Source organism: Pygocentrus nattereri, chromosome 4, assembly GCF_015220715.1.
Source record: "Pygocentrus nattereri isolate fPygNat1 chromosome 4, fPygNat1.pri, whole genome shotgun sequence".
NCBI lineage: Eukaryota > Metazoa > Chordata > Actinopteri > Characiformes > Serrasalmidae > Pygocentrus > Pygocentrus nattereri.
The window spans coordinates 18,029,431-18,055,914 of NC_051214.1; the positions used below are offsets into that span (position 1 = coordinate 18,029,431).

Genomic DNA, 26,484 nt, shown 5'->3' on the forward strand with positions numbered 1-26,484 from the left:
CTTTAAAATCTGAAATTTTAAAGTCTTGGCTCATGCAAATAGTGACATGCCAGGGCTGACGTGATTCTGAGCAGGTGAGCGCATGTGTCCAGAGCAGTGGGCAGCCCTATACACAGCGCCCGGGGAGCCACTGGGGGTTAGGTGTCTTGCTCAAGGGCACTTCAGTCACGTACTGTCAGCTCTGGGGACTGAACAGGTGTCTGGTTCCCTAACCTTAGGGAATCGGCCCTGTGACCGGAAGGTCGCCGATTCGATCCCCAGAGCCGACCATACGTGACTGACGTGTCCTTGATCAAGACACCTATTCCCCAACTGCTCCCTGGGCGCTGCGGATAGGGCTGCCCACCACTCCGGGCAAGTGTGCTCACTGCCCCCTAGTGTGTGTGCTCACTAGTGTGTATGTAGTGTTTCACTGCACGGATGGGTTAAATGAGGAGGTGAATTTCCCCGCTGTGGGACTAATAAGGGTCACTTAATTATAAAACCTGCAGACAATCTTACTAAGACAAAGTGATTACTTTAACTTGAACCTGTTAAACGACATAACATATCCATGTCACATTTTACCCCCTTTTACTTCTTCCCTACTCACCGTTTTGTTCCCAACTACTCAAGCTGGCTGCTGAGACGGGAAGTGCTGGGAGACTTGACTTTTAAAGCGCAGCTTTTCACAGCAGTGGAAATAAGGTCAGCACGCAGCGAGTGTCTGACAGGACTCATGATCAGAGGCTCTGCCAGACAGGAACAGGCTTCAGTGTTCCAGATGAGTTTCCACCAGATTACATGCAGCTTCAAAGCCGAATCGGAGTTCAGTAACGCAAGTCCATTCTCGATAAACGCGAAATTAGCTTAGCTGTAAAAAGACAGGCATTCCTGAGAGTGTGGGCACTCCTGGGCTCGGCAAGGGCTTATTTAAGGCTCATACACGTGACTTGAGCGTCTTCATCTTGCTTGGGATGGACTAACTCAATAAAGAGGCAGCACTGGGCGTCCTCAGCATCACGCTGGCAGCTGCAGTCCTGCCAGTTACCACAGGTCCTTTCTGTGCCAGATACATTTTTCCCTTTAACTATTCCTGGCATTGTCACAACAACACGCTCAAACAAGACTTCAAGGCATTTGCAATACAAAATATGCATTACAATGTTTCATTTCATGTTTATATTTCAAAATAAGTTTATCGATTCCACCTTCTTGAGCCTCAATTTAGCAATTATTGGTTGATTGATATTGGTAAATCAATCATATAGGATTCCAAGAACCACAGAAGAGCTTGTCCCCACAGTCGTGTGTGAAGGCTGAGGCCACATTTAGAAGAAAAAAAAGTTTTTCTGCAATTTTAACTGCAATAATCTACACATGGCTATAGAACATAGCAATGAAATGACAAAGAATACAAATAAATATTATAATATACATAACGAAAGTCCCCAGGAGTCGTGTCGCTGGTGTTACTGTGCAACAAAAAAAATCTCTTATTTTGAAATAGAAGTCACACTGATGACGTCACTCGACTCCCTTTTACCTGTTTTCAAATAATAAAGGCATCAAACATCAGTCAACCAATACAGAGTGCTGATTAGTTGGCGAGCAGAGCAGCTCATTGGCTGTTCATGCTCACTGTTGACAGAACAGCAAATTAACAGGCAATAAATATATGCTTTTACATTAAAACTGTTTCAGCATTTATAAACTATGATTTTGCCCAAAGGCTCTATATCAACCCATTCATTAAGGACTCGCTCGGGAGCGCCCCATAGTGTTTGAGAAACATCTGGAGAAGCGGCACAACCAAAGTCGCCTTACAAATGGATTAACGATCACCGAAGACAGTGCCATGATGCCACATGCAATGTAGCCATTATAAATAATTAGGCAACCAGACACATCCATCCTTTTCAGCTCTAGATAGAAAAAAATCCCTTGTTTTGCAGGCGATGGTGACGTGGGCGCCAAACAATAGCTGCTCCTCATGAAACGAGACACCACAACGTCAAGCAGTTGATAGTAGGCAGCGTCTGGCCACCCAGCCGCATCATCGTTTAGGTTAGTGTTGTCTTGTGTCGAGAGGCTATGTGGAGCAACAGGCCAGGCAGAAACAGGTCTCGCAAGACAGAGGAAACCCAGTGGGCGATCATCCAGAGGTCACGCTCGTTTGGAGGAACCAAACGGCCATGCTTCTTCAACAGCCAATCAGAACGCATATGAGGAAAAACACCCCTCTTTTTCCTGTTTTCACACAGCCTGATTAGTGTACTTGTAGACGCAAGGCCAGATAGTGTAGTTTAACAAGTCGCTGCCACTGTTGACACTAGTGCACTTGCAAGAAAGAAGGTAGGGCGCTTATAGTCTTCACTGACACTCTTTCATAAACCAGCTTGTTTTGACCTGCCTGTACATTTGCAACTGGGGAAAAATCTCTTTCATCACACTTTTACAGCACATGTACCTGCAGGATTCAACCACATGCTCACTGTTTGTGTCAGCAACAGCGTGGTGCATGCACAATTGCTCTGACATGACCTGATTATGGGCCAACACTGGCCTCCGGCAACGTTATAACCAAAAAAAAAAAAACCCAGTCTTATAAATCTGGGCTCTTTCACATTGAACCATGTTCATATTTCTTATGAAACTCATAAGTTTAAGAAATCTCATCTCAGCCAACCACTAGTTTTTGTGTGTTAATCAATGACTTAAGCTAAAAGGGGCAGTCTTGGGCTGAAGGTTAGGGGACCGACCCTGTGACTGGAAGGTTGCCGGTTCGCTCCCCAGGGCCGACAGTACGTGACTGAGGTGTCTTTGAGCAAGACACCTAACCCGCAACTGCTCACTGGGCACTGTGGATAGGGCTGCCCACCGCCCTGGGCAAGTGTGTCTGCTCACTAGTGTGTATGTGGTGTTTCACTGCTCGGATGGGTCAAATGCGGAGGTGAGTTTTCCCCGTTGTGGGACTAATAAGGGTCACTGAACTAACTAATGTCCCTCAGCTCTGTCCCTATTGGCCAGGGCTGAATTTACATCAGTAAGCTGACTCTGCGTTGTACCTTCATCACAAACTCTGAGTCTGAAATGTTAAGATTTTTCCTGTTTCTATCTGACATTAACCTGCTGCTTCTATACCTCTAAAACCAATAATCTCTCTCTGCATGTTGACATACAAAACAATGAGCAGTCTCCCATGCCACAATCTCTCCTTGAATCGGCCTTGCAGCTCCAGTATCAGCAGGAAAACTTTGCAAAACTTCTGCAGCGATAAACCCGCTCTGGTAATCTGATGAGAGCCTTTGTGAGCAGACAGGCCTCCTGTATACACTCTGCTCGATCTAATCCTGTGGAAGCGCATGCGCACACACATTCATGTAAACATACGCACTGTTTATAAACGCCGTATGGAAGTAATACAGCCAACTATGCGCATGTTTAACATTAGTAGTGACACTGAATACGAATATGACTACATAGGTGGCCACAGCCTGCCTGGACACGTGGCCACCTGACCGTTAGCTTCATTACTCAGAAACACGTCCAAACACGAACTGATAGCCAGACAGTCGCGAGGCCTTCAGCAAGGAATGAATAAACTACAGCCGCACATTCAAGCCATGTTTAAAGTAAAACTAACGAACAGATGACTTTAAATAACGATCGAGTCGGCCGACGAATAAAATTCAGGTCCAGAAAGTAAAAATCCTTCCCAGGATTTTATTCCAACGGCCTGGCTTCTCTGGTTAGATCAAGCCACCAGCAGAGCGGTGCAGGCAGTCGGAACAAAATCCCGAGAAGGATTTTTTTAAAACTTTCTGGACCTGGATTTTACAGCTATGCGATTCACTTGTGCAAAAGGCGAAGAGGAGAAATGAGAGTGAGGCTAGGGTGCGGGGTGAGGGGTGAGCGCTGAGTTGGGAGTGCTGAGGAGTGAGCGCTGAGTTGGGAGTGCTGAGGGGTGAGCGCTGAGGGGTTAACGTTAGCACTGGGAGCTAACGCGCTGAAGGACGCAGCCCCGTCCAGTTCTCGACCAAACACGCCTTGTTTCCAGTCCTCTGTTTGCCTTCAAACACTCCTAACATCTAGAATAACCGCATTAAACGCCTTAACAGGGGATCAAACGGACACTCACCTCCTCTGCCCGCTGGTATTCAGCCGCTCTGCGCGCCCTGCCGTCCCCTTCACTGGGTCTGCTGAGGCACCATGAGGAGCGATGTTTACTAACTCTGTGACTGTCTGCGCGCTCTGGACCCGCCCAACCATGCCAGCTATTGGCCGATCAGCTGCGGCGACGCTGCCTGTCAAAGTGATCCAGGAATTCTCATTGGTTTGTTATCTGGGGGGAAAATGACGCACCTTTTCCCTCTCGCGCGTCAGTCCACCAATGACATCGGGGCGTTCCGATTTAAAGGGCGTGTCTTGACTGAAGCCCCAACTCTGGGCCTCGACGGCGCGTGCGTGTTTGTGCAGCTGTAACATTACTTATCAAAAACGTGCACGACACGTACTGACAAGCACTGAGGTTCCTGAAGGTATAGAAAGTACTGAGAATACTGAAAGTATTGAGAGTATTGAAAGTATTGAGAGTACTGAGAATGCTGAAAGTATTGAGAGTATTGAAAGTACTGTGAATACTGAAAGTATTGAGAGTATTGAAAGTACGGAGAGTACTGAGAATACTGAAAGTATTGAGAGTATTGAAAGTACTGAGAGTACTGAAAGGTCAGCTTCTTGTTCGAATTTTCCCGTTCCACCTTAAATGGTTCCGGAATGTAACTGGGTCATTCTACAGAAATGTCCATATCTGTGTCCCTAGCGTTTACAGATATATTACACTTAAAAACATATTAGGGTTAATTAGATTTTTAAATGAAACAATAAGTTATTTTAACAGTTAAACATCTTCTAGAACTCCAAGCACCACAGAAAAGCTTGTTCTCACAATCGTGTGTAAAAACTGAGGCCATATTTTGAAGTAAAAAACATGTTTTTCTGCAATTTTAACTTCAATAATCTGTACATGACTATGGATTAAAAAATTATTATTTTTTTTTACAGTTTTATATGTTTTAATTTTTTATTTAATAATATTTTGAAATAAAAATCACACTGATGATGTCATTTGACTCCCTTTTACCTGTTTTCTGAGGATCTATGAAGAAAACCACATGGTGAGTCCTTTCAGTTCTCAGAGATTTTCTCATTTAGCTCATGATCTCATATGAAGCTTTTAGCTGAAGTCACTGGTGTGACTGACTTTATTCTGAGGTCACTGTGAAACAAAGAATAGAAATGGATTAAATTGCATATTTTAGTGGATGTTCCATGATTGACAGCATGTGGTTTGATGTTCTGTAGCAGGTATTCTGTAAAATGCATTGTTCATTAAAAACATCTCTGGTGTTTCCTTTATTATGTGGAACACCAATGACGATCAGTTACACCAGTGACTGGAATAGAGAGACAGTAAAGTGGACGTTTCTGTAGAACAACCTGAAAGTGAGTCCATTCGTCTCGAAATTATCGATGTTTGTCTTAAATCTCTCTCTTTGCTGTTTTGTAGCTACTAGCTGGGCGAGACTGTTGTCTGTGTTGCTATGGTGACAGTAGCAGTCTGCGCTGATTTTCAGTGTTAAAGGGTGAATCAGCAGTTTTACATTAACTCCAGAGTTTAAGAGCATTTACTGTTAAACTGCACTGAATGACCAGCAGAGCTGTATTTTACTTTAAAGGAGGATTATTTTAGTTTTGCCTATTAATCTGATTCAGCTGTGCAGCATTGGTGTGTTCTTGTGTTTCCAGAAAATCTTCCTATTGACAGTAAGGGCCCTAAAGCCTGCTGATCTATTGGTTACACTATTGACAGAGAGTGTCTCTAAACCAGCAGTATTGTTCTACTGCAAGAAAACAACACAGCTTGGCTAGAAAGTCCCCTGGGGTAAATAAGGTGTGTGGGGTTTCAAGATTTTAGCTGAAAAAAAAAGCCATTTTAGGCTTAACTAATCTTTATAGTTTATATATATATATATATATATATATCCATCCATCCATCCATTTTCTAAGCCGCTTCTCCGTCAGGGTCGCGGGGGGATGCTGGAGCCTATCCCAGCGGTCATCGGGCGAAAGGCAGGATACACCCTGGACAGGTCGCCAGTCCATCGCAGGGCAGACAGACACACACTCACACCTAGGGGCAATGTAACATGACCAATTGGCCTGACTGCATGTCTTTGGACTGTGGGAGGAAACCGGAAAACCCAGAGGAAACCCACACAGACACGGGGAGAACATACAAACTCCACACAGAGAGGACCCTGGTCACTCGGCCGGGGAATCGAACCCAGGCCCTCCTTGCTGTGAGGTGACAGCGCATATATATATATATATATATATATATATATATTCCCCGGCCGGGTGACCGGGGTCCTCTCTGTGTGGAGTTTGCATGTTCTCCCCGTGTCTGCGTGGGTTTCCTCCGGGTTCTCCGGTTTCCTCCCACAGTCCAAAGACATGCAGTCAGGCCAATTGGGTGTGCTAAATTGTCCCTAGGTGTGAGTGTGTGAGTGACTGTCTGTGTCTGTGTGTCTGCCCTGCGATGGACTGGCGACCTGTCCAGGGTGTATCCTGCCTTCCGCCCGAAGACTGCTGGGATAGGCTCCAGCTCCCCCCGCGACCCTGACGGGGAAGCGGCTTAGAAAATGGATGGATATATATATATATATATATATATATATATATTAGTACTGTGCGAAGGATTTGAAAACACCCACAGTCCTTTACATTGTATATAAATTTCATAATGAATGGACCAAACAAAACGTCAAAAATAATGACTTGGAAAAAAAATCTGGTTCCATTGACTTCCATTAAAAGTCAAATAGGTTTTTTCCTTTTTCCTTCTCCTGTAAAGTTACAATTTTGGAGGTTTTCTTCTGACAACACACACACACACACACACACACACACACACATACACACGCACACACACACACACACACACACACACACACACACACACACACACACACACATATTTGGATCTAAAATTATATAACGCCACCTACTGGTAGACGTGGAACAGAAGGTCGACACACACAGGCCGAGTTACTGTTCCAGGGCTACCAGCAGGTGGCGTCCACGATCTGTGGAAGCCAACATTGTCCAAGCGCTTCAAGTCTTCATGTGTTTCCTTATTAGAAGCCTGTTTATGACTCCAGTGGAGACGGATTGTCCATGTGAACCACCATTTTTTGCCATTGACTCCTGTCCATCATCCATACCGGCAGGAACTTCGACACAGTGTGTCAATGCTTGTTTACTGCTCCACACACCTCAGCCTGAGTTTTATCTCGGTGGATTCCTGATTGCATCACTCCTCTACTCTGTCCCAACTTCATGTCCTGCCTGCAATGTTTGAAGAAGTGGTCACTGCTTTTCTGGAGAGGGGCACACCTTGGCTAAACATCAGTATCACATGTGAATGAAAAGGCAAACCAGGCATACAGCCTGAGGCGGCAATCCCAGCAAATATAATGCAATGCTTTCCCAACAGCTCACCTTTTAATAAACAGGCCATGACTTTCCTTCCCTCTCGTTTAAACTGTCCTAAGGCATTTTCATATATAAGCAGAGGAATTTGTTTAGTCACGGTGATGGAAAAACCACAAATGATTTGTCATTATCTAAACTTCATCAGCTTCCAGCTAAAAGACCGCCTCGGTGCGGCTCATCGCTGGGAGCTTATTCTGTGGTGTAACCAATTTCTGTGCAAGCATAGACAGTCAAGCGTTTACTGAATGACAGTCATGTGTTGCCGATGACTGACCGAAGGAAAGACTCAGGAACTGGAAGACGATCCCAACACGTCATCTAGTTTTATTGGTTTAAAAGGTCAGCACTAAAGCTGTCAGCGTGGAGATACGAGACGTCCTCACTGAAGGCCAAGTTAGTTGTTTCATTTGGCCTAATACAGGAAATTCTTGGAAACATTGGTGAGGGATGTTTTGTGCTTTGAGGGCAGAAGACCTTCCCCTCGCTGAGTCTGCACTTAGGTCATGGCCCCCGTCCTGGGACATGGAAAATTCATTTTCATACTAACCCAACAGCCATTCAGTCTCATTCAAATCAGAGTGGCCACTACAGCAGGGTATTTTCCACTCACTTAAGTCACCCAGGTGGCACATTTCCTTTGTCTGAGGGGAAACAAAAACAAAGCGATATCATCTTGGTTTTAAGGTAAGAACCTCTGTTTTGACATCACCAACAAGAACACAGGCAATGCATACAGCACTGTTATCAGGCTTCCACTGCTCATCGACTTCTGACTGACAAACGACTGACAGGAACTGACTCGAGTTATCATTTGAAGGTAATCATGTAATCAATATCACGGCACCTGAGTGATAATGTCTTGGTTGGCTAATAGGAACGCGGGACTTCCACTGACTGATCAAAAAGTCTGTATAAACACATTATTAGGATGTAAACAAAGTCCTTCGGTGTGGTCTGATGTGAAATGTACTGTTTTAGAGACAACAGTGGTAGGAACCAGAAGTCCAAACAGTGTAATGCTTCTAAAATCTTTTAATTAAGTGATTACGTGATCATGGCTTGATGCCCGAGATGCCATTGAGGCAGCTTTGTTTTATAGTTTTGGGGTAAAACTTTGGCCTGAAGCATCATTTTTTAACCTATTTAATGCAGAACAGAACATGCAGCTTTATAAGGCAAAATAGTTCCCAAAGAAAACCAATTTAGTTTCCTTTAGCCCATTCATTATAAAATTCACACACAAAAGAGCAACTGACATTTTCGCACTATGTCAACAACTGAAAAACAACAATAGATTTCGCTGCTGTCAGATCAAAACTTCTCCAAAATGGTAACTTTACAGGAGACGAAAAAAACATACTTCACTTTTAATGTAAGTCAATGGAACCAGACGTCTTTCCAAGTAATTTTGGGTTGTTTTCTTTGGTCCATTCATCATGAAATTCACACCCAATATAAAAGCCAACAGGGATTTTCAAAAATGTATATAAACAGCTAATGCCAACCATTTCACATCCACCCCTTTCTGAATGGGCTTGTTTACATCTGAATTGCATTTTTAAGAATTTACTACTCTTCAGTTGAACATTAAAGCTGTTTCCATACCTGCACTCCTACAGAAGGCCTAGATGAGTTAGACAGGCTGTGATAGAGGTAAAGTAAGGTTGCTCATTCTGGGTTATGCTTTCAGATCAGTCGCACCACTGAGGACTGAAGGGAACCACGCAGGACAGTCATAGCTCAGCACTAACTGTGTAAACTCGGGCTTAACCCGGGCAGGGAAAGTGTCCCTTTAAGTTTCAGTTCGTGCGCTGTGAGCTGTGTGAGAGCTGGGCGAGCTGTGAGCTGAAGGCTCTTCCCTCCGAGGCCGGTGTTTGTGGAAAAGCAGAGAGAGACGCTGCTCTGCCTTCACAGCGGCTGGCAGCTCAACTTCCTTCCTGCGTTCTTTCTTTGTACGTTAAACCAAACGCAGCCGAGCGCTCGAAGCGAACCGATGAGCGCAGCGACACATCTGCCTCACACCACCGGACCTGGAGTGAGCTGAACCCTCAGCGAGTCCGCGGCGAAGGCTCGAAGCACGGCGCTCAGACTGAGGACTGGGCTCGTGTTTATTTACCACCCAGACTGACTGACGGTCACTAACCCGACGCTCCACACGGGTCCAAAAACACGGTGAGTCTCTTTCTCTGACTCCTCTCCAGCTTCTAACGACCAAACCAGCACTTTTAAGACAGAAACGAGTCGTTTTGGGGTGTCTTTTATGCGGAAAATGCCACTGCTTAAACTAAGACGTCGAGTCGAGAGTTTGAAGTCGATAACTAAGTTAATAGATGCTTTATGACAATGTAATAGTGAAACTTTCGTGTAATAAAGCGATAATGCGTCACTCTAACTTAAGAAATCCATAAAAATATTATTAGCAACATTAGACGCCGTATATTTTCCTAAATACTGCTTCGGCTTTCTGTTCTTATTGTATCCCAATGTGTTTGGCGAGGTGGGCATCGAATGTTGTGTTCTTTCAAACTTCGAACCGCACGTTTTTTGAGAAAAAAAGGCCAGACGTTGTTGTTTCTGAAACTGGAAACTCTCTGCATTCATCTGCGCCAGTTCATTCATGCTGTACACACTCGCTGGTGGAGGTAGGATATTAACACCCCCTGCCTCGGGTCAGAGAATCACCACGTGTTTATGGAGTCTCTCTGCATTATTTTATATACTGCTCAGTCCTAAATGGTGAGTCCAGCTTCTGACAGTGTAGCAGTACATTTGCAGCGTGATGTGAGGCAGCCTTTTTGAGATCTGAGCAGCGTTCTGTCAGGCTTAGCCCTTTTTTGTACACTCTCAGAAACCGGGGTACTAAACTCTCTCTGGGGTGGTTCCCCTCTAGTCACTGGGCTGGGACCCTCAAGGGTCCATCTCAGAACCTTTAGTCAGGGAATGTAACTGAACCATAATCCGCTGAAATTATATGTTCTAAGCTGTACTGATTCCACACACCCCGCCTCGCCTCCAGGCTTTTATTCTACTGTTCTGTTTTAAAACATTCGGTTATGAAAAGGTACAATTACCAACTTTTCACCTGGAGAAATTGATTTAAGGTTCACACTCAGACCCTACAAGCACTGTAGAACCTTTGAGGGAACATTTACACTGTTTGTACCTTGATGAACTAAAACAGACCTGAACAGAACCTTCATTTCTAACAGTGCACTCTAGATTTGTGAGAATAACCTGTTTAAAGGGCTGAGGTGGCAATTATTACACGGCATATGGGCGAATATGCTGCCAGCGTGCCATGCAGTGTAAGACGTTGGCTGCTTGGTGTTTTGAGCTTTTGGGCTTATGGGCTGTATGCAGTGCCAGGGCTGCAGGTTCAGTCTTTGTGGGCTATACATTTGAATCAGATTTGCTTTTAATTTGCTGAATGCCATTTTCCATTCGGGTTCCCTGGAAGCGTTCGCCTTCGCTGACAAGTGTGCAGCCTCAACACATGTTTAGGACGAACACCCTATTTGTATTAAAGCCACACAGCATGTGCCACAATTCATAACATCTGAGTGATTGAATGGGTGTTGGATCTACGTTTCCCTGTTAAACGAGACTGTATAAAGGACTCCTCGTGCTTCCTGTGATCCATGACGGATCATGAGGGGTGTCAGTTAATCAAATTTCAAATCTCTCCTCGTCTTGACTTTTTTCCCGTAAATGGGAATCACTAATGGGTTCCACTTGGCTCGTTTCGCCTCAACCCTAATCCCCGAATGTTTGGCGTCAGTGGAGCCGAGGCCTCACAGTTTTTCTTAATCACTTCGGTGGTTTGTGACATTTCCTCTGGTGTGGCGTAACTCAGGAGCAATTAATGCTGTATGTGTAGCTCAGTTTCATCAAGCTTCTGGCTGGGTAGCCTGCAGTTGTTAGGCTAAAGGTATTAAAGCATGTCTGATGTCATTTTCCTCTTGTGAGGCTTCAGCGTTTTATTAATATTTTTGCTCAAAAAGTTCTTGGAGAGATTTGTGTGTATTTTTGCCAACAATCAGGATGTTTTAACATGTCCCGGACTGCGGCTCTGAAACGTGAGGACCTCCTCCTTCACTGATTTAGCAATGCATGGCCGATTACCTCCGATATTTAGGGGGTGAATTGCTGTTTAGGATGAGATTCAGGAGTCGGTGTGACTCCTGAGGGGTTTTGGGAGGATCTACCTTCGTGGAGTGTCTGTGGAGTATGTTTGTTTTCAATTTGTAGATATTTGATACCAGCTTTTTTACTGCTTAAATCTTTTTTATTTCAGGGCTGAGAGATTTGTGGAAATACATATGTGTTGGAAAATATGTAATTTGGCCAGTATTGCAGTTGGGATTTTAAATGTGATTATTTTCTTTAAATTGGGATCCAGACCTGTTGTTTTACACATTTCTGCACTTAAAACCCAAGACAGCTGTGGATAATGTAGGATATAATTTAAACGGCAGCTCATAGAGAAATGATGAATCATTCAGTCATAGACAGTGACCTTTGTTATTTGTATTGTTGGTTGAGTTGCTGGTTTTGTAGTAATTATAAAGTTCTTTGAGCAGCTAGCAGTCTGGAAACGTTTGGTCTCTGGTCCACTCTCAGTACTTTCTGAATCCATCCATCCATCCTTCTCCATCAGGGTCGCGGGGGAGTGCTGGAGCCTATCCCAGCTGTCATCGGGTGGAAGGCAGGATACACCCTGGACAGGTCGCCAGTCCATCGCAGGGACTTTCTGAATCCAAATTGTGTTTTTAATCTATCTTGTGAAATTATAATAACCTTGTTTTTCTTCTCAACAGCTTCCCTGGATTCATGTATCAGCAGGGAATACAATGACTGAATGAAGCACACCGGCTTGTGTTGCTATCTGAGTCCACTTTTTGTAACCCCGACTTCATGATGGTTGGCTGCAGAGGCCAGTGCAGTGTCGATGACTAGGCCTAAATGGGAGCACTTATGGACAGAGCCAGCCTGCTACTATGGCTGCTTATGCCCTGAACAGCCTGATCATGATGAACCCCAATAACCTGACTGATAAGAGCAGCCCACGGACTGGGAGGCCTGTGCTGCCGGTGCCGGACCGCACCACTTACTGCCCACTGCTGGGCGGCAGCCCCTGCAGCCCTGGTAGCTTGAGCCCTGGCTCTTCTGGAATGGCTTTTGTCTTTCCCCCGGTGGCGACTTCCTCCAGCAGCTCAAGGGCACGCTCACCGTGCCGCCCGCTTGACCAACTGGGGGTGAACGTGGGGACGCGGGTGCGCCGACTGAGCGGGTCCAGTCCAGAGGATGACCTGGAGGAGGCGGGGCGGCGTGCCGCTCAGCAGCTCCAGCGCAGCCGCGAGCTACAGAACGTGGAAGTGAACAAGAAGGTGAACTTATTTGAGGCGCATATATCTGCTCGGGCTCAGAGCAGGGAGCCCCATCGGAGCCCACGGCCTCCGAGGCGAGCCAGCCCAAACCGTGTCCCCCTCCCTCAGCCAGACGTGCTGTGCCCTGTCCCTGTCTTGGGGATCTTTCTGGATGAACAGTGCAGGGACCACCTTACAGGGATCCCCAAGGAGCTGCAGAATGGGAAAAACTGTCGTGAGCCAGAGGGACACATAGAGGAGAACGACACGGGCTACCCAAACATGAAAGAGGGCAGCCCGCAGTGGAGCAAATCAGAGGGAACTTGGAGCGGAGTTGACAGCCCTCTCAGCAGCCTCTCCAGCAGCTCGCAAGAGCCTAGCAATGACTTGGCCACCTCTGAGCGATCTGAGACATGGACTGAGACTTGCTTGACGGAGGCCAGGGCTGAGCTAGTGGCAGCACAGCCTCAGGGAGAGGAAGAGGGCGGCTGCCCGGAGGTGGCCGCAATCCCCGCAGTTATAGTGACGGACCACGGCATGGAGGCCGGCGGGGAGGGCCAGGAGCCTGAGGTTAGCCCGCAGATCTCCCGAGCCCAGCGGAAACTCTCCTCCTCGTCAGCTTCCTCCACAGGTTTCTCCTCCTCCTGGGAGGAATCGGAGGACGACATCTCCAGTGACCCGGAGCGCACTCCAGCCTTCTTACAGACACAGCAGAAAGCGGTGAGTCCAGCTCTGGTGTTTTTCTGCTGCAGGGTTGGGTTTAACACCTAAGCCAAGCAAGGTGTCATACTATCGTCATACCACATGTTTACCTTTATTTTCCATTAGAATTTGGCCTACATTATATTTTTCATCTGCCCAGCACTTTTTCTTCTTCATGAATTTTATTTGAGAGTGAAAATTTAGTTCATTTCCTCCGTTAAAGGCTGGCATGTTGATGTAAGCTTTGCTTCACTGCATCTGCACTGAAGCCGAGTGTTCCTGTTTCTGTCTAGTCAGTATTCTCCTTGAGTAACGCTTGACATTCTCACATACAAAGGTACTTCTGTGTCCCGCTGTCAGACTGCGGGGACTTTTCTCCTGGACTTTAGCTGGCCGCCCTTTAAGTGGAGCATGAAGGCGGATCCAGGAACAAATAGCTCAGTACAAGGTTAACAAGTGGGCCTGGGTCTCATGTAACCTATTTTATGGGTAATTTGCCAACAAATCATCCAGTTGTTAAAGAAGAAAGTGCATGTGTTGTGGCCTTTAATACGTTTCCTATTTCAACAGACCTGTTGTATAGTTGTGTGTAATGCTGGGCTGTGTATCGTCTAGACCGGAACACCCTGACATATATGTGCACTGATCTCGCTTTTCAGTTTTAGTGATATTTTAAAAAATATATACATAAATAAACATAATGAAAGGGGTGTCCCTGTTGTCAAGCACTTTATTTTAGTTTTTTTATTTTATTTTGTGCACTTTCCTGGTTCCTGGGTGTTTCAGATTGTTTTGAAGCCATGTCAGGTTCATAAGACATTCATAGTAAGTCAGTAATTATATTAATGGTAAACTTATTAAAGGGGAACTCCACCAACTTTTACATAAACAAAATCATTCAGATTGGTTTAACGTGAAATAGTGCAGTGTAGAGAAACTCACCGACGATTTTCTTTACAGTGATGGTAATAGGAACCAGGGGTCATAATCTTTAAATTTGCACATATTCGCAGTTTATATATGTAATATTGATGAAAAATGCTGAGATATTGCCTGATACCTTTATATATATTGCAAAGCATTGTGATATTGGATTCTATCACTGGTGCAAGCCTGTCGAGAGGGAGTCGAGCCCACGTTCTCCAAGGCACGTTTCATTGGCCGGACTATTGAGAGAATCTGTGGTTCACATGTTGCTGCTGTCACAGAGAGCTCCGTTGTTTAGCGATGGCTATCTTGCGGTCCTCCAGTGGAATAATGTGGCCCTGCATGCCGCATCGGACCTCCGCCAGAAGGCCTATCATGGGACGTTTGTTTCATGACAACACCAAGAAGCATCCCTTTATGCTCTCAACGAGGGCCACAGTGCTCGTAAAAGGTTGTGTATACACGCCGAGTGCTCACAAGGCCAAGATCACTCAGTAGCCTTGAAAAGTGATGCAATCTCTGCCCCACATGTTTCTGTAAGCAAGCCTTTCACAGAGCCACTTTTTAGGGTGAAGCATTGGATTTTGTGGATTTTTGAAGATTGAGAACGTTTACATTTATGCAGAAGAGCTTTTCGGCTCATGTCATTAGTCACACAGGTGTTCACCTGGTGCTTTAGTCCCTGAAAGTGCTGTAATTATTAATAAACATCCAGTTAATAGCAGTTAATCATGTCCACACCTGGGGCTGTTTACCCTTGGGCATGGAAGCAGAGTTGGGGAAGGTCTGTGAAGAACAGATCCTGGAGTTCTTATGACAGGACTCTTTCTTCATTGTCTCAGTTCTCCCTAAAAATAGTCCAGCCTGCAAGAATTCAAAGCATTTGTACTTTCCACACTCCTGGCTTGAGCGCTCATCTCTTTATCGGGGGGCCAAGCTTTTCTCCGTATGGTGAAGCGTCTTTCTCTTGTTACTTTATTCAGACAGTTCCTCACAACTGAGCTATGCTAGTGCAGATATTTTCAGAGTTGAGACGGCACTGCTTGGTCATCTTTTAAAAGCTTTTATTTCACTCATGAATGAGCGCTGAAAGTGACTTGGCCCCTTCAGATCAGGCAGCGCAAATTATTTTCACACACAGGCAATTTTCCACCACTATAATGAGGTTATTTCCACAGTAAGAGGTTCCTTATCTGTTATATGTCACAGCATTTTTCTTTGGTTTCCTTTCTGCTCAACATGATCCAAGGCTTTTTCAGTGAACACAGCAGGCCGACAGATTTCTTTTCATCTATCTCTATTTCACGGCTTTCGGCTGTGTGGTTTTTGTTTTTGCGGGTTGCTCTTGGGCTTCGGAAAACTTGAGTGGCGTAAACTGGTGTTATCAGTGGTTTTGGTCAAACGAGTGACCCGCAAAATTTTCCACTGGGCTTGACTTTACACCAGTTTTAGGTTTATGTTGTGGACGGCTATGCCGTAATTACATCTAAGCATTCAGCACTTGTTAAAGAATCCCTTCAACTCCTAAAGTGCTTTAAAAGCCTGATTTAGAAGTGCTCTGATGTTTTTAGGAGGAAAATAACTTTATCCTATTCATTTGAAATTATGTACAAAGCAAGGGTGTAAAATTCCAGAGATATTACACTTGAGTGAAAAGATTGTTGTTTTTTTTAAGATCTTACTCAATTAAAGCAGTTAAGAAAGTGTCTATGTAAACACACAATAACATGATCCATATGTATATATACATATTGCTGTTGTAGGAAGACAACATTGTATATCTACAGTTGATGTTTTTCAGTTTTTGACATAATTTGAAAACACCTGTTGCCTTTTACGTTGTATATAAATTTCATGAAATCAGTTGAAGTCAATCTATGATTTGCACTGTTTGCTTCAAAATAACTGCTGTGTAAAATCAAAATAAACTTAAAACACTAGATAGACTTTGTGTGCACACATAATATGATAATGTGTGTCATAACCAGCGCATTGCACTTGAGTTCCTCACTCAGTCTCTGTCCTGCTGAAACTTGTGTCCTCTGGTGTAATGTGGACTAGTAGGCAGTTCTGCTCCTCACGCAAAGACAAGTTAGCATTGTTGTGCATGGTTTTAGTTCACGCTGATATGATTTGATGTTATAATAATAATAATATCATTGTTGTCAATCTCCATAACATCTTCATTTTTGTCAGTTTTCAGTTTTTGATTTAATTTGAAAATACATGTTGGCCTTTATATTCTTTGTAAATTTCATGAAGGACGGACCAAAATAAACAACCAAAAATGTCTTGGAAAAAATTCTGGTTCCATTGATTTACATTGAAAGTAATTTCAATATTTTTTCCTTCTCCTGTAAAGTTACCATTTTGGAGATAAGAGGTTTTGTTCCGACAGCAGCGATATTTTAACCTTAATACTACTACTACTGCTACTACTACTACTACTACTAAAACTACTATTACTACTAATACTACTACTGCTACTACTAATTCTACTACTAATACTATTAAAACTACTACTACTGCTACTACTAAAACTATTGCTACTGCTACTACTACTGCTACTACTAAGACTACCGTTACTGCTACTACTACTACTACTACTACTACTACTAAAACTACTACTGCTACTACTAATACTACTATTGCTACTACTACTACTGCTACTACTAAAACTATTACTACTGCCACTACTACTATTACTACTACTACTAAAAGCACTGCTACTGCTACTACTACTACTACTACTGCTATTACTAAAATTACTGCTACTGCTACTACCACTACTGCTACTACTACTATTAGTACTACTACTACTACTGCTACTACCACTACTACTGCTACTACTACTACTACTGCTACTACTACTGCTACTACTACTATTACTGTTGTTACTACTATTACTGCGACTGCTACTACTAAAACTACTAATACTACTACTGCTGCTACTAAAGTACTACCATTACTACTACTACTACTGCTACTTCTATTACTGCTACTTGTTTTGTAATTGCGTAATTGAGTCAAAGGGCTTATATTATATTGAGTTTTTTGAGTAAGGATAAATCTCCCAAAACAATATTTCAGTATAGTTACAAAGTATTTTCCACTTTGGTGCAAAAATTATTGCTGTGTATACTGAGTCAAACTCAAACACCAAAAGGGCCATATTAAAAAATAATGAATCCAGGGGCCAGATAACACACGTTTTGTTGCATTTTTAAATTACATTTTTCTATAAACCAAACTGACCACTGTTTATTCAAAATATCGCTCTTGTCGGATCAAAACCTCCTATCTCCAAAATGATAACTTTACAGGAGAAGGAAAAAACATACTTTTAATGTAAGTCCGTGGAACCAGAATTTTTACCAAGTAATTTTGGGTCATTTCTGTTGGTCCGTTCATCATGAAATTCTCACACAGTTTAAAGGATGGCTGGAGTGTTGAAATGGTGTAGAAAAATAAAAATCAACAAAAATGGAGATACGTCCACCTATCAGCTGGAACAGATCCCTGATGTCCTTTCTTTGCTGCAAGTTCATTAAGACTTGGGCTCAGGTTCTGAGCTGCTGAGCTGACGGTAAGTATCAATATGGGCTGAACTGCAGTTAGTTGTTTGGTGATAAGTGTAAATTGTGTAGAACTGAGGTGCAGCCACTGTTGCATTGACTGGTGTTGGGGTAGGAGAGTCAGAGCACACATTACGTTGCAGTACATGCTGGGGACTGTAGTCCAGTGCACTGTGAAATGAGCTAATATTGATAGAAAATTAAAATACTTTTGCGGGCCAGATATGCTTGTGTGGCGGGCCTGATCTGGCCCACGGGCATCATATTTGACACATGGGGTCTAGTTTAATATCTGCGGACTTCGCAGATATACGCTGCACACTGTAGACGAGCTTTGGTTCATGCCATGGAAAGCATAATGAAGCAGATCTGGCCTTCAGGGAGGAGCAGCTTGATTTAAATGCACCCTAATACTTTGAAGAATTAGTAATACTTTGATAATCTTTCGAAGACAGACTGGAATGTGTATGTGTGTAAGTGATGGGGAGAGTAAGAGACTGAATGAGTCTAGGAGGGGTGAGAGAGTGAGAGAGAGAGAGAGAGAGAGAGAGAGAGAGAGCTGCTTATGGAGGTTGCCCTAAAGCTACTTGGTTGGTTTTTGTGGTTTTTAGTTGTGGAATGCACCTGGACGAGTCTCCTCAGCTCTTAACAAATGAAAGGTGATGCAATATCTATGGTGTTTTAAGGATGTCAGTTATTTTTTGTTAGCCAGTCACTACTGTGTGAACGTTAATGACCTTCTCTCATTGGCTGCCTCAGTGGAGTGGGTGGGGCTGCGAGTATGGAGAGCTCAGCAGTGGTTACAGCTTGAGGTGGCACTGATCCAATACCAGGTATTGGCAGCACGATAGGCCAATGAAATGTGATGTGTGATAAGGTTGTTGGATATCAGAATGACTGGATACACTTATAGTTTTTTGTCTGACTAAAAAGGTGTGGGCAATATGGCAAAAATATTATAGCAGAATACTTCAAGACATTTTCGCGATACACTATATCGCTGCTGTCTGAACAAAACCTTGCCTCTCAATTTTTTGTCGTTTTTCAGTTTTTGAGATAATTTGAAAATACCTGCTGTTCTATAAATTGTGTGTAAATTTTCTGATGAATGAACCAAGAGAAACCACCAAAAATGGCTTGAGAAAAATTCTGGTTCCATTGACTTACATTAAAAGTAAAGCATGTTTTTACCTTCTCATGTAAAGTGATCACTTAAGAGATACAAGATTTTGTTCTGACAACAGCATTATGCATCATAATATATAGTATTACTATTATATATATATATTTATTATATATATATTTAATAATTTGTAAATGATAAAATAGAACATGCAATGCCACATATAAAATAATATGATGATAATAAACATACTTCTCATTTTTATTCAATATTTTACAAAGTGCATTGCGCTAAATCCAGTTAAACAGGGCTTATTATTTAGGTTAAGTGTTCTTTAAGTGACAATGATATCCACGTTATTCTCAGAAAAGTGTTTTGTGACATAATGTATCACAATAATGATGTGTATAGCCCATTTTACAAACTCCTTTAAACAAACTTCTCCTTTAAACAAACAGAAAGCATTCTTGCAAAAGCGACGTTCGCTATTGTGCAGAATCAATGTGATTAAATAATAATAGCAATGTACATCAGAATGTAAAGCGCATTCACACTCATTGTGCTACGAGGTTGAATGAAGGCACTCAGTGTCACTGAGGCAGAGGATCAAAAGTTGTATGACTGCTAATGGCAGAATTTGTTGTCTCCTGTAAGCTGCTTCAGTCTAAACACGGTCAGGATTCCCTGAACAGCTTTTACTACTTCTGCTTGAAGTCAGGCTATAAACACGAATAAATGTGTTTTTTAAATATAGGCTCACAAAAATGAATTCATAAATATTTCATTTCACAAAGTGCTCTTTATGATGATGCAGGTTTGTTGTTGACAGCTTCATACAGTCAATGCATTTCACACACAACTGAGAGAGAATAGGCATCACATTTAAAACATAGTGACAGGCTACTAGTTCAGGATAGAGTGTTTTTTGCGCTGTGCACATTTTATATATGGCCATTTAACTGAATGGTTACTTGCTCATCTGAATGGTTACTAAACCTGGTAGGTTTAAAATTTGTTATGTTTTGGTCATCTTCAGCTACAGCGGAACACAGAATAGTGAGAACCTCTGTCTTCAAAGTTAGTTAGTTTTGTTATTTTACACTGTAAGTAGCATTTTTTCCTCTATTTTCCGCAGCTAAGATGATGCCAGTTTTCGCCAAAAATTCCTATGAGAGTAATTTTGGGCCGTTTCTTTTGGTCCATTCATCATGAAATTTACACACAATGCAAAGACCATGTAAAGTCTACACTAACAAGATACATAACCTGTAAATGTGTTGCAGTTAAAATATTACAGTTAACATCTTGTCATTACTTTGTAAAAAGCAACATGTTCATTTCATTTTCTTGTTCATTTTTTCCTATATTTTCTGCAGCTAAGATAATGGCAGGTTATCCCAATGGGATTTTAAATATATTTACAATATATTTTTAAATTAAAAATTTATATTTACATTATATTTCATTATATTGCTGTTGTTGCAAGAAAACCTTGTATATCCAATGAGTTCTCCAGGAGAAGGAAAAAAACTACTTTACTTTTAATGGAAGTCAATGGAACCACAATTATTTCAAGTCATTTTAGGTCATTTCTTTTGGTCCATTCATCATGACAATTACACACAACATAAAGGACAGTGGCTGTTTTCAAATGATGTCAGAAACTGGAAAACGGTCAGATTTTCTTCAGACAGCAGCGATATTTACTCTTTATAAACAATTTCCTGTTGAAACACAGACATTTGAAGTTGTAACAGGCATTCAGTAACATACTCTGTGCTTTGTTTGTTGACTTTTCCAGTAAAGAATTAAACTGAAAGCCTTTTGCTGAAGGTTACTGGCAGATTTCACTGTTAATCTGCCATCAGTCTGCCTAGTTTACTCTACTGTGGACAGATTATAGTCAAATTAGTTTGTTAACATCTGATCGGTCAGAAACTCAGTGTTAGTGATGTGACACTACATCACTGTTTACACTGTCCTGCCCATCAGAGTTGTGCGGATATGTAACAGCAGCTGTGATGGTGAAGATATGAAGGCTGGCCGAGTGACAGTGACACAGCACCAGGCAGCGAATTTTAGATGGTAGATACAATAACAAGTCAGGCGTTTATGAAGTGGCAGAAAAAATAGTTTTGTTTTCTGTGCGTCATTTACCCCCATTGGAAAACGTGGCACGTTAGCCTCATATAAAAACATCTGCAACCTTAAAGGGGAATTCCACTGATTTTTCTAAATTTCAGCATGATTAAATAGTTAAGATACAAAGTCATTCAAGTCACCTCAAGTCAGAATTGTTCACAGAGTAGATGTCTTATTTAGCTTTTAATGCCCTACAGATCTTAAATTGTGAAAACAAAATTATTGTGTATGTCTGATGCCTGGAATATTGTTGCACAATAGCTTTGAAATCAAGTTTTGCTCTAAAAGTATTTTTTTAGGCAAAATAGCCCCCAAAGAAATATTTTCTTTTAAGATTTACATATAAAAACACAGAAGACTCGTGCCGGTTCATCAAGTGGGTTTGGATAGTATATAAAATTGCTTTGTTTGTTTTGTAGATTTGGGATTATCTGATATGTATTTTTTTCAGGGCCAAAATGTTATTTTTTTGCAGTGTAATAATTTACAATAACGCAACTCTTACTCACAATTTACATTGAATGAATGTTAGAACATTATAAAAATAAAATGCTTTGAGCTTTGGACAGTGTAGGTTGCAAAAATAATAACTTAAAGTGTTTTAAAGTAATCTTTAAACAGATAAATGCAAAATAAATACACAATTTTTATATTGTGTGTAAACAAATGTGCAGTATGAGTCACTGACTTAATTGAATGTGAAAGGCCAAAGTATACACTAACAAGATACATAAACATGTAAATGTGTTACAGTAAAAATATTACAGCAAGCGTCTTGCCATTACTTTGTAAAAGGCAACAACATGTTTATTTTCTTGTTCAAACAAAATGTATTTATGTGATACCAAGCAGTGATTGGACATGTTGAGTTATCAGTGATTCTGATTGGCTTGTTTATCCTCAGCAGAGTAGTGGGATCTTTGGATATGTAGAACTGCAGCTGTCTGTACTTTTGATGAGTGAAAATAGAAAAGAAAGTGACCAGAAATTGTTCCTAAGTTATTTAGTAACCATAAAATGATAAATTATAATTTTACAAATAATTACCTGCTTTCTGGAGACCTGCTTTTCTATCTGTGTTGTTGACCCACTGAAGCAGCACTCCACATGTTCTGAACACATTCAAACTGCCAAAGGATCCGTGTGGGTCCAAGCATCATGTCTGCTCATTTACACTGAAACCTCACTCACACCAGAAAAAGGTGATGTTCTAGGTAGCTGCATGGGTCACTTTGTCTGGCTACAATGAGCAAAATGTCATGACCGAGTGCTTTGAGCTGTTTGCATCTTTCAACTGCAACATTTTCTGACTTTTCCCCCGGTGGGAGTGAAGACACATCTTCATCCTCGTGTCTCTCACAAGCAAGTGTTTGATAGTATTTACTCAACATGTGGTCCACAATTCAAATAATCCTGTAATGTTGTGGGTGGGACATTGGTCCAGATTACAGAAGTGTGTTTTGTTAATCATGGCTTTATTAGATATGCGCATAGGTAAAAAAAAAAAAATATATATATATATATATATATATATATATAAAATTTGTTACGGTCACCACCACTGTAAAGAAATCCGAGTCGGTATGTTTTTTTTATCTCAAGCCACCCTGAATGACTGAATTATTTGTGTGGTGTTGATGTGTGTGTTACTCAGTGGTCTGGTGGATCCACCGCATTGGTGTTTGTTTAAATCAATACAGTCATAACAATTTTTTAAAATATCAGATGTTTAAAATATCAGTGTCCAACGCAGGGTTCTACTTTAGCAGCTGTAACCAGTCAGCAGCCTGTCCATGCTGTCAACCCTCACAAACACACACACACACACACACACACACACACTCTTAACAGCAGGCCATGTAGGAGGAGAACAGAGTGAAGGACACAGCACCTCCACACTTTTACTCCCCGTGGGTTCAGCCCAGCACCATATGTGTAATATAAATGTGTGGGGGGGTGAACAGATTGAAGCACTGAAAATGGGTTATTTTATATGTTCTTCACAGAAAATGAGCAAAGACCAAGAATCTGAGGTTGAAATATAATAAATTACATTTTTTCTTCTTTTGGTAAACATTGAAAACAGGTCCCACAGACCTGAACACCACACAAGAGTAAACATCTTTTATTGAGAAATACCCCAGAAAGGACAGACTGATATTTGTCCTTTAATGCCCGTCATGACATGAAGAAATTTTTAGCTGTGCTTCCTTTAGTGTGTTTGCAAAATGCGTAGCCAACACCGTTTGGCCTGTCTGTGGAATTGACTGTTTGGGTGGAACTGACTATTTTTGCACAGGCCACATTTTCTGTGGGACAGACTTGGGGCCTTCGCAGCCAAGGCTGGACCAAAATATGTACACACTGGGTTATATACGTATCTCAGGAAACATAATGAGACTGATGTCTCTGCCAAGATACTTTACTGACCCCACTGCAGAAGCCCGGCTTTTATAAGGGTAGAGAAGCGAAGTGTTAGTTCTAGTACATTACCTCTTCCGTCGTGAGCATGTTTAGAGTAATGGTGTCTCCTTTTCCTGTGGCAAAGAGATGCGAGAAGAGCCCTTGGTGTGTGTGTGTGTGTGTGTGTGTGTGTTGGCTGGTGTATGTGTTTGCCTTAGTGTGCATTTGCAGAAAGGCGCTACAGGCTTGTGGTTACTTGTTGTAACAAGTATCAAGTGTAACCCAAGTAAATAGACAGAGGGCCTTGCTCTCGGCACAAAGGGTGCACATTGTTGCCTCAACTGTTTTGCAGCTGCAAAGTCCCTTGACTGTGTACAGGCCCAAAAAACAAGCTGAAAAAAGGCTGAAAGGTAAAAGCCGTTCATGATATTCTTAGTGTACCAAATATGTCATGCCTTACATGTTAAACCAGCTTGCTAAATATTGCCTAAATTTAATGTGTTAATACACCAATGATAGTGTGCAGATACACTCACATTAGGTACCTATGTCGTGTTTAGACTTACTGTCCACTTTATCATCTTAACTCACAGATGTAGTTAAATCCAAGAGGGGGGCAGCTTGCTGCAGCAGCTGTGGCTCACTTTGAGATTTTTCCTCTCGTTTCAGTATTTTTCTCCTCTTCTTTTTGAGGTATTTTTACCTTTTCATTCTTTGCCAGGTCTTTTTTGTGAAGTTCCCTGCTGTGGGACTGATAAAGGATTCTCTCATCTCATCTTTGTAGTTCTACAATCACAGATTGTAGACCATTCATTTCTTTGCATAATTTATTTGCTTCTTTCTTCACTGGTCAGGACCACTACATGACACATGGGTATTATTTGGGTGGTAGACCCTTCTCAGTAAGCCCTAATTCACACACTTCTGCATGGCGTGAACAACATGGAAAGTCTTGCTTTTCATTTTGACACCCCGTTAACTGGTCAGTGCTTTCACAAAGGCTGTGCGTGTGAAGCACTAGAGTGTCTTAGATGCCGCACTGAAGCAGTGAGATGTTTAGAGAATAGACTAGATGCAGTTTTCTTCTGCCCGAGTCACGCAGCAAAATACATGGCTAAAATAAGCCATTAAAATCTGGCCAAATAATTAAAAATAATCAATAAAAACTTAAAATGCCATTTTAAAAACTTTATTTTATTCATGACGAAACACTGGTTAAACATTCTGTGCTCCAGAGAGATTTCCCGGCTGGTCTGCCCAGTCAGAATGCTGTCGAGGATAAACAAATATATGGTGAAGTTTTATGAATGTTATCTATATTGACCAGAGTGACTGACCATTTATCTGTCTGGAAAAAAGAAAGTGTGTATAAGCTTCTCACTGCTCTGCTCCGCAGCATAAACATATGTATAAAAGACTTAGCTTTAAAAGACTTAGCTTTAAGTTTTATTATTTATAATGTTGATAATGTTTATACTGTTTCCCATTTCTATTACTGAGTGCCTTACTCCTGTTACTCTGCTGCTGCTATAATACTGTGAATTTCCCCACTGTGGGACTAATAAAGGATTATCTTACCTTATCTTATCTTAGACCAGTGCGTTCGAGCTGTAGGGCTTGCACTACCGAATAGCTCATGCCACCTGAATCAGGTGCAACACCGACATGGAGGTCCTGACCTGGCAGAGGTAGACCCCAGAGGAAGCTTGAGCTCTAGCCCCTTATCCCTTAGACTGTAGAAGTGCCATCTTAGTTTATTTTTAATGTGTAATTTAGACTTCAGTACATGTGAATGATTAATTAGTCTCTCTGGATGTGAATGTCCACTGTGTGCTGTAAATGAAATTAAGTTTAATTCATTTTCAGGTTTCCCTTTTTATTGCACCCAAAATGTCGGTGTATGGGCATGGTCCTGACCACTGATGAACAGGGTAAAACAGTGTGCGTATTTAAGCAACAGACCACAGAGGGAGTGTGTTATGGTGGCCGTAGATCATCACAGTCGTGATGTTATTGGCAGTAACACACTCCTCGGGTGTTCAATTACTTTCATGCAACAGTTAAATAAATACAGTAAGAAATGAATTGTCACAAACTGCTTCACACGAGGGGCAGGAGTCAAGTGCATATTTAATTCCTGATGCAAGGTAGGTAATAACAAGCAGAGGGTCAGAAATCAAAAAAAGCAGGCAACAGAAAGCAGATAAATCCAAAGAGGACAAATCCAAAAACAAACCAAAAGGCAAGGTCAAAACACCAGAAAACCAAATCATAAACATAAACGCTCAGACTTGTGGAAATATCAAACAAGACTTCGCAATGACCACCTGCAAACGCAGGGTATATATACACAAGATGGCAGACTAAAGAGGTCAAAGGATCAAGAGATGCCTAGTATTCGGGAGACAGTGATCTCCTGTGGTGGGGAGGAGAATGGCAGGCGGCAGATGTGACATGAATAAAATGGCTCGTGAACGCGGCGTTTAATGTGTTTTCATGTTCAGTTCTTTCCTCCAAATTATAGTTCCTTAACGAGCAGCTTGTTGCTACGTCAGAGTAACGAGATCTGCCCACTCGCTGCTCAGCCAGCAGTTCGTTCTCCAGCTCCTTACACTAAATTCCCAAACTGTCGTCACCACTGAGAAGACAACCTGGAATCAGCCGGAAATGAACCCAATACCATTCACCAAATGTGTCATCTGATCTT

At 42.1% G+C, this 26,484-nt stretch overlaps 2 protein-coding genes and 1 long non-coding RNA gene across 5 annotated transcripts in view; 1 reads left to right on the plus strand and 2 right to left on the minus strand.

Annotated features, from left to right (window-relative positions):
* Positions 1 to 4,251, minus strand: part of coq8aa (coenzyme Q8A, genome duplicate a) — a 50,145-nt gene extending 45,894 nt beyond the window's left edge. Inside the window, exon 1 of the mRNA XM_017701040.2 lies at positions 4,121 to 4,251. The gene's annotated coding sequence lies outside the window, so the exon portion shown is untranslated. The remainder of the gene's footprint in view (positions 1 to 4,120) is intronic.
* A 3,587-nt stretch (positions 4,252 to 7,838) lies between these two features.
* LOC108429354 lies at positions 7,839 to 9,282 on the minus strand. Its single transcript, XR_001857999.2, has 2 exons — positions 9,145 to 9,282; positions 7,839 to 8,180 (listed from the first exon to the last, which is right to left on the minus strand). It is a non-coding gene; the product is annotated as an uncharacterized LOC108429354 (long non-coding RNA).
* Positions 8,112 to 26,484, plus strand: part of itpkb (inositol-trisphosphate 3-kinase B) — a 50,438-nt gene continuing 32,065 nt past the window's right edge. Inside the window, exons 1-2 of one of the 3 annotated variants that reach the window (XM_017701043.2) lie at positions 8,112 to 8,223; positions 12,357 to 13,625. In XM_017701043.2, the coding sequence (XP_017556532.1) occupies positions 12,537 to 13,625 (1,089 nt within the window). In that variant the 5' untranslated portion in view covers positions 8,112 to 8,223; positions 12,357 to 12,536. Of the gene's footprint in view, positions 8,224 to 9,333; positions 9,712 to 12,240; positions 12,265 to 12,356; positions 13,626 to 26,484 lie in introns of those variants that run through there. The other 2 variants (XM_017701041.2, XM_017701045.2) reach the window with 2 other exon arrangements.